The sequence below is a fragment of the Spea bombifrons genome, chromosome 2 (assembly GCF_027358695.1).
Source record: "Spea bombifrons isolate aSpeBom1 chromosome 2, aSpeBom1.2.pri, whole genome shotgun sequence".
NCBI classification, from domain to species: Eukaryota; Metazoa; Chordata; class Amphibia; order Anura; family Pelobatidae; genus Spea; species Spea bombifrons.
Window position 1 is genome coordinate 46816242 of NC_071088.1, and position 14929 is coordinate 46831170.

Sequence of the window (14929 nt, forward strand, 5' to 3'; positions counted from 1 at the left end):
TTAGCAAATTTAACAATATGGTATCAATAACTTAATTATTGACCTCTTACATAATCATACAATACAAATTTATACATTTAGAAATTTTCCAGTTATTTGTCACTTAAACGACCAATATTTTTGCAAAGCTGTCTTTGTTATCACAGCTAACTGTCCACATTCATCCTGTGGTTTCCTATCAAAATTCCTTTCATTGATGCACTGACAAGCCTACCGAAAACTATAGGGGTTATATGGTAATAATAAAAAAAAAAGCCCCAACAGTTTTTTGGCACCCATTTTGTTTTGCATCGTACTATACCCAGTATATCCATGAATGCAAATAATGTTTTTGTTTAAATAAGTCATGTATACGTTTTAGAAATCCACCATATCACACAGTGTGGGTAGCCATATTAGACATAACAACATTAAGTTGTTCTGTGGAGCCTTAGAATGAAGTATTAGGAAAGGGGGCATGGTGATAATTAAACATATACTCATACCTAAATGTTTTGGGCTTTATCCACATATAAAAGGCATACCTTCCAATATTGGTTGGTTAAGGATGGACAGGTTAGGCATTGTTAGGGCCAGGAGGCAGGATTGTGCACATTTATATACTACAGAGGCAAAAGTATTGGGACACTTGAGATGAACTTGAATGGAGATCGTGAGCTAGGCCTTTTCATCAGTGCTTGACCTCACAAATGCTCTGCTAGATGAACAGGAAAAAAAATCCACAGAAACACTCTAAAATCTTGTAGAAAGCCATGCCAGAAGAGTGGAAACAGGAAGAGTGGGACTTTCGTTCACATAGTGTGCTCTGACGCTCCTTCTTCCCAAGCATTACTGCTCCCTTTCCTTTTCCTCCATGTTACATGGGCTTGTGTGCCCAGCCACAGGCTGCACACCTAAATCTGCAAAACCCCAAACCTCAATCAATTTCACATTTTGTTGAGCCAGTCAGGGGAGTTTCTCTCATCTCCCTTACTGGCCCATTGCAAGTGTTGCCATTTGAATTATTAGGATAGGATAACCGGGTATATAAGAAATTTATATATATAAAGATGGAGGCAAAACACACAGGTACTCCTTGCTTCTGTGTCTTTATTGAAACATATTAACTGCTCCTCTTCCTGTTCAGGAGGAAGGAGGAGATAACAACATAAACTTTATTTATACTTATCTTAACCATACAATTGTATCACATAGGCTATAGCACTGTGAGAGCACTTTCAGATTATATCTCAACAGCAAGCAAAACCCGTCCTGCTTAATTTGGGATTGTTGAGATGAGTACCAAAGAACAGTGGAGTGACAAAGAGGCCGGCAGACAAAGAGGTTATGGCTGCAAAGGAGACAGTGTGTAGGAACATATTTTTAGAATGTAGGAGAAGTTAACCACTTTAAATTACTGCCCAGAAAGACTAGAAATTAGCTCGCAACCTCACATCTCCAGAGCACTTAAGCATTAATCTTAATAATGTCTACAAATCTTGATTTGTCATTTAAAAGCCCAAGTTAACATCGCTGCATTACTAATTCAGTGATTTAGCAAAGAACAAAGGTAGTATCTGCAATGAAGTGGCTATATAAATAAAATAAAAATCTAATTTATGAAAATTAAAAATACTTTTGTTACCTATTGCATGAGAAAAATAATCCTGCCCTGAATGTTGCTATATGTGAACACATAATATTTAGTCTATAAAAATATTTCTTAAAAAATCTTATAATGAAAAATATAAATATAAATTACCGTATAATGTAATGTAGCTAAAATGCCAAAAGGTACCTTTGTTGCCATAGTATAGAACACTGCATAAAGCGTCAGTAATGATGGAAATGTATTCAATACATCTCCTTTAAAGAGATTTTTCTCCCTTCGCTATGCAAGCAGCACTTTAAATTCACCCTGGACGGCATTTGTCTCATCTTCATGGTGGATTGAAAAGCCTTACTCTGAAACATGCTTGTGAAATGCAGAGGCACGCGCAGTGCACAGAACACGCTGCCAGCTGTCTGTGCCCAATGGACTCTGGTAGTCTGAGTCCCGAGGGCCCTGCGTGGATAGAGTTTTGATGCATGGTCATGAGACAAGACAGGTTGTTCTTCCTTGGCTAGTGTTGTACTGATTAAAATAGCTTTTTAGAGAGGAGGAAATACAATGAATGTCAAGAGTTTTACAGATTATATCTGCTAAAAGCTCTAGGGTATATGTAGGGAAGATTTTTTTTTCCCCAAATAAAATACATATATTGAAGATCTGTGGAAGATTGGGGATTTCTGTACAGTATAATATCACCAATACTGTACTCATGAGTAGGTACACTACAGCATATCATAAATAACAGCCAATCTATATTTGTATAAACACAATTACCACGCAATTTCAAGCTAAAACATAGATGCAACATTGATCTTCAAAGTTTGCAATGTATGAGAAAACGTCACACACGTCAAGTATGAAACAGGACTGTTTATGAATAGAATGCTTTGGGTTCAGTATATTATAAATGATTTTTTGTTACATTATAATACTAAAAGCAGCTTTCCGTTGTTAATGATTATGATCTTCCCACCAGCATTCAAATAGTTAAAATAAATGACTTACAATCACATCACATATCACGTATATTATAAAAAGCTATCAAATGTATTTTGTAGGAAGGGTTTAGCTCATTACCCTATCCCCAAAAAACATTCATTCTAACGTTACCATCTGCAGAACTGATCTTGGAGTTAACGGAAAACTGGCTTCTAGCCATGAATGCAAGTATTCACTAAACAATGAGTAGTGAGCAGAAGGCGATGAGATGAATAATCTGATTACATTCAATGTACATCATAAGAGAGCAACTATTTATATCATCGATAACACACCAGGATTGACCTATCATAATGAACAGGTCATGTGACCACTCACAACCAGTGTGTACATGAAAGCCGGACACTGAATTTGGAACACTGAATTTGATGGCAGATAAGAATCATTTGGGCCATCTTGTCGGTCCTACTATAAAGATTGAAATCTTAACCAGTCCTTGGTATTGTCTTAGATTCGGGGTAGCTCTGTATATGCCGTGCATGTTTAAACTCCCCAACTGTATTAACATCTACCATTTCTGCTCTGCCAAATTAAACCCTTCACAACTAAATGGAGCATTAGAAACATCAAGGAAGACAAGCACTCCTCTCCCTCTGCCTCACTTCCACCTCAACCACCCATCGACTGTAAGCTCTCAAGGGCAAGACCCACTTTTCTTTCTGTATTAGTATGTTTTAACATGCATTAAAGTTACTGTTATTTTAAAATGCCTGCTAATTATTTCCACTGTCCCCTATTTTAACAGCACTACATAATCTGCTGGCGCTATATAAATAAATGTAACGTACCTAGTACTGCTGAATGCCCAAACCAAGAGATCAATCATTCTTAAGCCATGTAAAATGTAGCCGCATTAAAAATTTTAACAGTAGCGCTCCATGCTGTGTTGTTGTTTTGATGTTAAGTAAACCGTCAGAGATAGGAACAGATCTATTAAGGTTTATTTACTTAACATACTTGGCCAAACACACCTCCTGCTCGACAAATCAGTAGAGTTAAATGAATTGTCCTTCATACTGTCTCTTTACTTAAGCAGTAGGTACATAAAATAGCAATCAATTAAATATTTCCTTCCTGTATGTCAGTTAGGAAGAGAAATTTTTCAGCATATAACTCACTAGCAATTTCATAATACAGCCACTGAAAATGTTAACAGCAAGAACAAAACTTCCTATGACTTACAATGTGCTTTTATATGCAATAAAAAAACTAATATTCAATATTATTGTATTCCCAGAGTAAAATATATGGTTAACATGAAATATCTTGAATTAATCATAAAGGGAGAGCCCAAAACATGACTTTGTTGTTCTAGACGCAGGAAAAGTTGACTTTGTACAAGGGAAAAAAGATCATCCATTCATAATAATGAGGCAAAAATCTGGGGAAAAATTAATTATAGCAAGTCTTTCTTCCTAAAACACAATAAACACAGCCATAATTAAAGCAAATTACACATCGACTTTGGAAAGCGTGCACTAATTAATAGTTTCCACGGTGGCGTGGAGAATGAAGAAGAAGAAATCTTTTATGTTGCCATGAAAAAAGCAGTCATAGCCATGAAGTCCTTGGTATTGTAAAAATAACATCCATTAAATCATTAACCAGCTAGACTAAACAGACACAACAAGAAAAAAAAAACATCCAAGTAGTTAGCAATACTCAGAGACCTGCAATAAATATATATTCACTTACTAGCGCACTTGAAAAAAATGAATTATCATTTGCTTTAGAACTATGTGTCATGGGGAAATCACTTATCAAACATTGTTAAAGAATATTTATACAAAAGAACTACTCAAGAGAAAGAATTTATAAAATGAGAACAGGGATGGTATAGAAAGAGATATATGTATTTATCTAGAGCTAGTTAACTTTAGTGGTCATTGAATTACCACTGCATTTACTAGAAGATGGAGAGACACAGTTCTCCTAAGCAGGGGTGATCTGATTGCTAATTTTTTTCGGGCCATCACTCGTAGTGAAGGCTTATGTTCCTCGCTTGATGGCATATTAACCACACAGGGCCTTGGCAAACTCTCTACTCCAGTGGCTCCACTTTTCATTAAGCGCCAACAATAGCAATAGATGCTTCTCATCCTAACAGCAAATCTCAGTTCCAACCCTTGCCTCGCCGAGCCAACATTATATTTTCATTCCACATTTTCCAATGACAAATTCATTGTGGGATCTCTGTCGTGCACTTCCATGTGTGCTTTACCTACTCTTCCCCACAGCCCCCCAACCTTGCTGTTCTACACAGATGCAACAAACACTCAGTGTCATGACTTTGATGTTCTGTCTGACATCATCGCATAGAATTTGAATAATGGTACAATGTTCAGAAGAACATGGTAAACATACCTGGCAACTCCCATGTGCAGCCTACTCAGAGCTCTGCCTTTTCTGGGGGAGAGGCTTCATGACCTAGGTTGCCTTGTCAGAAATCGGGCAATGCCTTCATTATTATTGTAAATATTGTTAGTTTTTAACATGGCTTCATAACCCAGTATTTTTGTACGTTGACACTAAAATTAGGCAGTAACCTAGGGTGCCTTGTCTGAAATCCAGCAATGCCATCTTCACTTTTTGTTATAACTGTAAATATTTTCATTTTACATCGAAAAATAACATAATTACAGTAACCAATCTTATTTTATTTGTATATATTTGTTCCAGCTACATTGATGGTACTGTACCTCAACATTTGTAAGCATTTAACACCCCAGTAATCATATTTTCAAATCTAAAATTAGAAATATGAAACTGCAAAAAAAAATAATAATAAAGTGATCAAATATTTCAAATATCTTTCACTGTATTCACATAATTTATTTCACCCATAATACATTTCCAGAATTTCACTTCTGACTGGCACAAATAGGTTCACCACACAGTATTTAAGGAAGTGTCTCATATTACTCAAAGCATGTGAAATCAAATATTCAGCTTTTTGGTGGAGTAGCGGGTCTTTCTGATGCCATTGTATCATCATTAAGTCTTCAGTGCGTCTCTTTCAAGACTTGATCCATGCCCCTCTTTGGAAGAGGGCCAAGGATCCTACCCTCCTGCTGGCCTTTTGGGTAGGAGAGTGAATGGTCAGACTCCATAAGAAGAACGTTATGTTATCTGCCTTTTTGTAGCGTAGTTTGGAACTGTGGTTTTCTATCTTACCCCTTTTATTGTAACAACTAGATTTCAGAGTACGGGAAAGCAAAAACGAAAAATTCTTATAAACAAAATTCCTGTTTGTTGCCATGGAAACTGAAAAAAAAAAGATTCTTAATGTTTTTGTGCTGTTTTATGCGATTAAACCTTCAGAGGAATGAATCAAATGATTGAGGTTTATTTGTTTAGCATACTACAGAGTGCAATTAATGTTTGTTATAAGGGGACCAGCACCTTTAGGTTGAGTTATTACGGATAACAGTTCTTCTCCTTGTCACATTCATATTGGTATTAATACATATTATCATATGGTCATACAATGCACTTCAATTTTATTTCTACTGTAGCCATTTTGAAATCCTAAGCTAAAGTAGAGAATCTTGATGGCAATGTATAAACAGATTGTGTTTTTCATTTTATACATGAACATTCTTGGCGCAGATGTTGAACATATAAAAAGCACTACTTTTCTCTATAAAAATGCCTCAGGGACACCATTTCCAACCTTCAAAATGTTTTAATAGGACTAAAAGCTTACTTACAATTTTATCTTTTTTTATCCACTCTTTTCTTACTCTTCTGCTCAAATTGGTTGTAATCACTGAAAAACTCTAATGCTAACATTTGTCAATAAGAAAGTCAATGCTACATTAAAAGATGTGTAGTGTAGAAATAAAAGTGAATCATGATTGCCTGTAGTCTTAGAAGAAAATACAATTGAAAAAAAACAAAAAAACAAAATGAACTAATGTGAAATATGTAAATCTTGTACTGTAGCATATGATAAATGGCGTATTACATAGGGGAAAAATGCCTTGGGAATAAACTAAAAATCACATGAAGTTCTAGAATATGAGGTTGTACCATGGAGCTGTAAACTGCAACCCTGAATGTCCACAAAAAGGAGAAAATCCTAAACCTTAAGTCAGTAGTCTGGACATCTCTACAAAATAATTTTGTAATTCAGTAAAGATACTTGTTGTCCACAACTCCAGAGCTATAGTAAATAAAATATTTTATACATACATGAAATAGCAATTTTGTTAGCACAGTATTTACACCGTCAATTAATCAAATTAACGTGGTAACTCACATACACGTCCACAGTTGAAAAATAAAATCGATTTGCACCACTGATCATTTGACACGTACTGTCTTTTAAAGCCCGCCGGATAAATTGGCCTGTACCTTGTTGTCATTTGTTATCAATATATAGTTAAACAACAAAATGAATTAAGAGGTCACGCCGTGTTCGCTATTGATATATATTGGACAGTCCTTGGCAAAATCATGTTGCCCATCTTTCAACTGTCACAAAGAATTTTCGGCTTTAAAGCAAATCCTGTAACTGTTGTGTATTCATAAAACGTTGCAGCTGTGTATTAACCTTGAATTTTGTAATTGTGCCGCCGGTGTCAATTCAATAATGAATTTCATGAAGATTCTGGTTTAATGTGTTTTGCACGCACACGATCCATGAACGCACTTAATTTGAATTTACATGGCAAAAAAAAAAAGTGCATAATAAATATGAATGTCCTAATTATATTTTTCACAGGTCTTGCGAAATTTAAACTTATCTTGTTTTAGGTATGGTGCCGTGGAATTAATGATAAACAACACCTATAAGAGCCAATATTGCAAAGCATGACAGTTTTTCATGTCAAAACAGATGTTTTTGATGGAAACGGCTACACAGAAACCTCAAAAAAGTACTGATCAAGATGTAGAGTTTACTTTCATACCTGTGGACTTTATAGTGCTGCCATCCCCGGGGCTAAAACAAAGTCAGTTTGCTTCACTGCTTTGTGAAAAAAAATAGTAGTAATAACTTATGACTACAGTACTGGTAACATGAGGTACTTATCATATGTTCATACTTGGTATCCTACATCTTCTCCCCTGGAGCCTAGAGAGTAGTGCTATGCTTCTGGTTGGAAAGTGGCATCCATTTTCCATTCTCTTAAAGCTCGCCCTCATATCTAAGGTTATCTTGGACCCATTTGACAACTGATTTGTAAATCAACATTTTCCTATAGCTAGATCTATAACTACAGAGCTGTGGATATCTGCAGCAAAACAGTTCCAGACCATTACACCACCACCAACGTGTATGTCCTTTACGACATGTGTACGTCTCCTTTAACAAAAGAAAAATGAAATAAATCTTGCATAAAACACTCAACATATTAGGTAACTAGGGTAGGCAACACAAGCTGAAATCGTATCACTAATAACTGCATTCTCCTTCCGTTCTTGGTATTCAGTGCTCCTATAATTATCTAAGCCTTGCCTGTTGTTGTTGCATTATATGGAGTTCCAAGAGATGGGTCATCAAGTAACACTTTATATGTAAATCAAACAATGGACTTACAACTTTGATTTTACTGATGGTTTCAAATATACCACTTTTCACTGTAATTGCTCCAGTTTAGCATTGATACGTGCATCTTTTTATACTCTGAGAATACAGCCATCATGTGTTGCATCATTTATAAATTCCTATTGATTTGTAGAAGGATGCTGGTAATCGATTTTAAGCTCTGGAGCTTTGGAGACACAAAAATACAATTTTTGGGGTACATTTTACGTGCATAAACACTAAATTATATTAAATGCTGACCTTTCATTAGTACATGGAAACCACTATTATAAAGTTAATGAGTTCAATTTAAAGTTCCTGTCAACAACCTACTAATGGTCCTATGAGAAGACACAAACTCCTGGCACCAATTACAGCTTGTCAACTTGCGTGGAATTAATTTTCAGAAGAGTCATTCCAATGCAAAGCCTTCCCCTGTTTCATTTTAAAATGTCTTAATCTCCAATCTGCAGAGACTCTTTGAATGCAGAAGCCAAATAAAAAAAAAAATACAGTGCTAATCAGGACGTTTAGAATCCTTCGTCAATAAAAAAACAAAGCGGTTGGTTGGATGTTTATTACACATAACTTTCCTGCTGGTTTTTCATGTGGAATAGGGCTTAAACATATACTGTAACAGAAGCCATCTTAACAATTTAGACGTAGGTGTGTACGTTGAGAGAAGATTGGAAGCTATTCATTCCGAGCAGCAAGGCTTCACAGCAAATTGCAGTACTATTTAATTAAATAGATTAATGGTTGGTGTGACAGATGCTGTAGCAAGTACAAATTGTTCTTTAAAGGTAATATAACAAGCCAAAATTTGACTCCTCAATAGGATGTGTTTGCCGATCACACCACTCAGCTACACTTTAAAATTCCAAAACAAACTATTCAAGGGTTCATATCAAACTATAAAATAATCTGTTGTAGACATTCTCTGTCTAAACAGATAAGACAGAAAAATAAGCCAACCTGTGACTTCTGTGATAAGGAAGCATGTGAGGTATAGGCAAAGTACACAAGTATTCATTGTACATTGGTTAGTCACCAGGCCTAAACTGAAAAATGGTCGGTTGGTTGGCTTGTGGCTAACAGACTTCTGGCCAACAGACTTCTGGCACTGGTAGGCTTAATGGTGGTTGCCAAGGACTGTCTCGGGTGTGAGGCGGTCCAGCCAACCTCTGGAAAACTTTTATTTCTCTATATTTTTTTTTATTATAATTTTTTTTTCACTTTACTTTTGGTCTCTGACCCATCAGCAGCACTCACTTTTACATGAATGAAGCATTGTACTCATTTAGAATGTGATGCATCCATTCATGTGGAGATCATGAATGGAGGTACCAAAGCACTGCTGGTGTACATGGTAGAGCACACTGATACTTTCTTCATGATGTTCCATGCTGTCATGATTGGTGTTTGGGCCACTTTTTCATGATTTCATGGAACTTCATAAAGGTTTTAATAGGCTAAAGTGCAGGGTGCACTTAGTCATTCCAAGTCCTGCCCTTTGGGTCTTTGGTTACAAGGTGAAATAAGCCAAAATGTATGTTGTTGCAAGTTTACTTAATCAAGGCAACTATTTTTAGTAGACATCAACTTGGTTCGCACATTCATCATCAAAGCCCTCATCTATTTTGGGACTGAAGTGTGTCTAAACCTTACCATGATCTGGTAATTTACTATTTACTCTAATCACATAAAAACAACATTGAAACTTAATTATTGGCATCTATTAGATTCTGCATTTGTGTCAGATGACAAGGACATACTCCCAGCAGTCCCGTTTTCACTGGACAGTCACAATTTTCAGGCATTGTTCCACTGTCCTGCCCAGCTGCCTCGCTGTCATACTTTTGCTGGTGGTGGGGATCAAAGGCCAGTTGGGGAGATCCTCTAATCTCCCCTGACCAACAAAGGGAGCTGTAAAATCAATGGCGGTTGGTGCCCAGTTTACATATGGCCACCATGCAACACTCTCCGCGCTGTGGGTGACCACACCTGCAACCCACCCATTTCTGCCTCTGGCCTAACCCATACCCCACCTCCCTTGCCAACACGTCTCCTAAAAACATGATCAGCATTCCCTAAAACAATAATGAATATGCATGATTTGATATATTAGTGCATTTGAAAGTACTGTAAATGATGTTACTAATACAGCATTTGATTATTAAAAAAAATTGTAGCACAGGTGAAACAAGACCTTTTAAAGTCCTGATCCTAATCCATCTCAAAGGAATAGGGCCCCAATTTCACAAGCCAAAATGTATTCAGCATTCAAAAAACCTGTTTGTAATTACATCTTAATTGCCAGATATCTGTAATCTTATGAAAAATGTAAAATGTTTATGTAAATTTGGACAGCTTACTCAGTGACATGTAAACTAATTAAAATATAGATTAATTTCTTATCACAACATAAAGATTCAATTATACTTTAATATTCTCATTTTAGTCTTTGCCTGAGTAATATAATGCTGTCATGGTCCAAAGACATAAATGAGGGAGATTTCAGGGTTCTGGACCAAGAAATGACATTTTAATGGAATGGTTCTAAGTTTAATGAACAGCACTCCATTAAGGACTATGGGATTATTGATGCAGGGAATTATTAAGGCCGCCGTCCAATCAAGAAGGTTTGACCGTCCGAGTAAAACCGTTGCAGCTTCTGAAGGCGGCAATCTCAGTATAAAAAGTAAATTTAATGGACTCAATATTACAAGCATCATAAACAAAATAATTTGACACTAGTGTTTTCTCGACGAAAACTCATGGTCTTAAAGATATGCAAGAAGACAGCTTTCTTAAGTTTAAGCCTTAACAAGCTATCATATATGGAATATACCTCACCATATATTAAGCAGATCGTACTGGTGTTAAGATAGGGATTCCTGAAACACAAAGCAAATATAATGTTTTTATCTTCACCTCATGCTAGATATCATTGTTGTTACTGTAATAGATTGTATGTTATTGTGCTTGTCCACTCCCCGTTACATTAATTGGAACATTAGCTAGATATTGCTTCTTCCCACTTGCAAAGAAATGACAAATTCAATTTGAAATCAAGTAAAGTGAATTATTAGATTCCCCCGTGTCTACCTATGGTGGCCCTACATGTTTTGTTAATCCCAGTTGGCTACTTCAGGAGCTAAAAGCCCCGTCATCTATACATGAGACTTGAAGAGCATCAGCGTTGAATGTGCTGGCATTACATGTTTAAGATAATTAACCTACTCGCTACCACTTTTTGCCTTTTCAGGTTTTTTCTTTAAAAGTGTGCCAATGGCACAGATGTTTTATTACTGGTTTCAATCGTGAACCCAACTGCTAGAAGGCATTAGGAGTTTATGCCTGCTGTTCAATGCCTGTGCAAAGTGTGCATGCGACTAATAGATATTAGTAGACAGCTAGCCGGTAAGTGGAGGCTGAGATTTCTCACAGGAGCCCTGCTTGGATTTCAGTGCGATGGGGATCCAGGGGACTAATTTAGTTTGATTCGCTGATCTCTGAAGAAAGAAAAAGAGCAGGACTGTCTCATTAAGCATCAAATACAAGAATAATTGGCAAACCTAGCAGTGTGACAATCTAATCTCTGTTGCAGAAATATAGCCCTTTCAGTGGCATGTAATGAAGCAAGGTCCTTCCTAGATTGTTTGTTGGTGCTTGTGGAGTAGGAAGATCCTTGATCTGTGTCACATATTTGGTGTTTTTATCTGGATTTTCATGCAGCTTTTCCAGTTCTTTGCTCCTTTAACCCCTTCAGGAACGACGTTGGCAAACTGCGTCTTCCCTTGAAGACCGCAGTTTTTTTTAAATATTTAAATTCCGTACTCGTGGGGGGACACCCAGCGGTCAGTAGCAGCCACCCCTCGCGATCCCAGCGTTCATAGCGCCACTGAATCGCACATCATCGATGACGTACCTGGTACGTCCCGGTCTGCCGGTGACCTTTGACCAGGAAGTACAAGGTACGTCCCGGTCTTGAAGGGGTTAGGCAAACACAGGAACTTAGAATTTGATGGCAAATAGGAACCATTCTCCCTGTTCTTCATGATGTAAAGACTCAAACCTTAATCAGTTCTTGGTCTTGTCTTAGATTTTAAATAGCCATATGCCTTGTGCATGTTTACATTCCATCGCTATGTTAGCCTCTACCACTTATGCTGTTTCATAACTACCACAAACACAAAACTAAAGTAGGGCTTATAAATATTATGAACTAATGTAATGTAACAAGTGAATGTATTCAGTGTCACAACGAAAGGGTTTTTGAAGTTCACCAAGGACCACAAACATTCAACTTATTAGTCACAAAATAGGATGTTTTCCTAGTAAAAAAAAAAAACAAAGAAAAATAAACCACACCAGCTGATTTTGCCTTTAAATAAAATATATATACCCAGCGGCCGTGATTTCATTACATTAATTTCATCAGCTTTAAGCAATGGTGTGTTCTAAGAAGTTTCTCAAGATACAGCCTACTCCCCCAACCCTTGGTAAGTCACCCTACAGTTGCCGTGTGCTGCACAGAATACCAATATTATGTTAAGTTTGTTTTGCAATTCCTCTCTAGAGTTAGAAATGAAATGTTCTTAAGAACCAGGAGGGCGTTTGCAAATCACATTTTCATTGACTTGTGCATGTACAACTCCGAAGACAAATAAGTCTGCAACGATTCAGCAAAGCACTGCTGACAATACAGGGCCCAATATACTAGGCGATGTATGATGCCTTTATTGATATTAAGCTTGGTTTTCTGGCTGGTTGAGCCGTTTTCCTGATACACTGCGGCAGTAAGGTGAATTGGAAATATAAAATATGCCATGTGTTCTTGATTTTAAGCAGCAGTGCATAATAAAACATGAATATATAGAACGGAGGAAACACAGCGCAATAACAATAGGGAGCCACTGACAGTTTTACTTCCGTAGATAAGTCTGCTGCTTAAAGCATTAAAGGGTTAATGGAGTTTTGCTTTGGGCACCTTTTTCCTCAGAAATAATTTTAGCAATTTTTCAGTTAGATATAGCTAGAAGAGGCATGTGATATAATTGCTGGTAGAACAGTATGTTCCATAGTCTTTACCACTGTCTCGTTCCAAATAAATGCTTTAAGTAACCAGGTTGTAAATTGAGACAAATAATGCAATTTTGTGATCAGAGAACGCATTCTCTGATCCACATTCAAGTAACTAACACTAAACCGCATCATAGAGACGTTACAAAGACGCCATACACTCAGGGGCTGGGCAGGGGGGCAATTGCCCCCCAGGCCGCCCGAAATCTAATCTAAATGGCCGCTGGGTGCTGATGCCGCCGGCCGGCGCTACTTTAATACTTTTTTTTAAAGTGTAATATGGCCAGCCGGATCGGCTATTAAATGAAAAAAAAAATAGTATTAAAGCAGCGCCAGCCGGCGGCATCAGCACCCAGCGGCTGTATGCGATGGCCGCCAAGTGATGGGAGCAGCGTGAGGGGTGAAAGCTCCGCCCCCTCGCACTCACCTATGGCAAGCCGATCCGGCATATTAAATAAATAAATAAATAAAAGGATTAAAGTAGCTCCGGCCGGTGGCATCAGCACCCAGCGGCCGTTTAGATCAGTTTTCCAGCAGTCTGATGGCAACATAGTGATGGGAGCAGCGTGAGGGGTGAAAGGTGAGTGCGAGGGGGCGGAGCCACTTCACTTGACTTGCCCCCCAGGCCTTAGGCTGCCAGCCCTCCCCTGAGTACACTGGTCTCAAATCACAGATCGTCTCGGGCCTACCTGAATGGATTCTGTGGGGGGTCGATGCCGCTGCTATACGTCCCCATAGGGTTAAAACACAGAGAGAAAGAACCAACATCCACCTGATGAAGCTTTGTACTTCTCTTTTACCCATCCTGAAAAACAAAAATAGATTAGTTAACACAGAAAACAAAGTCCAAAATATTTATATACAATGTAAGTAACCATCAAAAAAAAATACTTTAATTAATCAGAAGTATCTGTCATTAAAGGAAAGGTTGGAGACCTAACATTTGGTATAGCTTAAAAATCAGAACTGTCCTGCGGAAATAAGGACGCTTGGGAGGCCTTAAGCTTAAGTCAGTATTAAATGTTTACAAAAAATGCTGGATTTTGTGGAAAATGTGTCCCAATATGTCTGGTGGACTATTCAGTTTTTCAGGTCCTATTCTGTCTTTATATCACCTTTTTTAAGCAGAACTAGTAATGGTTAATACAATGGGGTCATTTTAGCATACATGGTGCATGGCATAAGCTATACTTAACACAAGACAAGGCTCATCGTGCCATAAAATGAGTCTATGTCGAAACTTTTCAAGCAGTTAGTCTAGCATATGATTTAGTTATTAACAGCATACACTTGGTGCCTGTCAAAAAACAACAAGCTCACGAAAATAACAGCTACAACACAGAGAGAAATCCCAACACTGGTGGCCTGTGCAGTCATTAAGATGTAAGTAACTTGCTTTGTTTCCCCATCCCTGCAAAACATCAATAACAGTAACTTCCTGATGCTGCTGTATGGAGCTTAGCAGAAAACAGACTTATTAGTGGCAACCACTGGAAAACCTCAAATGTCCTTTTTAATACATTGTTTTTTTGGGTTTTTTTACAACTGCACACTAGGGAGCACAGTGAAATGTTGTTACAAGAGACTTTGAGAAGCAGAAGCATGTTTCAAGTTTCTTTGTCTCTAAAGTATTATATTAGGAGGTTTTTTTTGCAATTCTATAAATGCAGTATATGTACGTATACATAATAACAACAAAATATGGTCCTCCTCACCTCACTTTG

General features: G+C 37.4%; 1 protein-coding gene across 2 annotated transcripts in view; it reads right to left on the bottom strand.

The window, feature by feature from the left end:
* Positions 1-14929, bottom strand: part of LOC128475298 (chemokine-like protein TAFA-2) — a 171170-nt gene that overhangs the window by 74272 nt on the left and 81969 nt on the right. For both annotated transcript variants that reach the window (XM_053457775.1, XM_053457776.1), the window contains exon 2: positions 13895-14010. In XM_053457775.1, the coding sequence (XP_053313750.1) occupies positions 13895-14009 (115 nt within the window). In that variant the 5' untranslated portion in view covers position 14010. The remainder of the gene's footprint in view (positions 1-13894; positions 14011-14929) is intronic.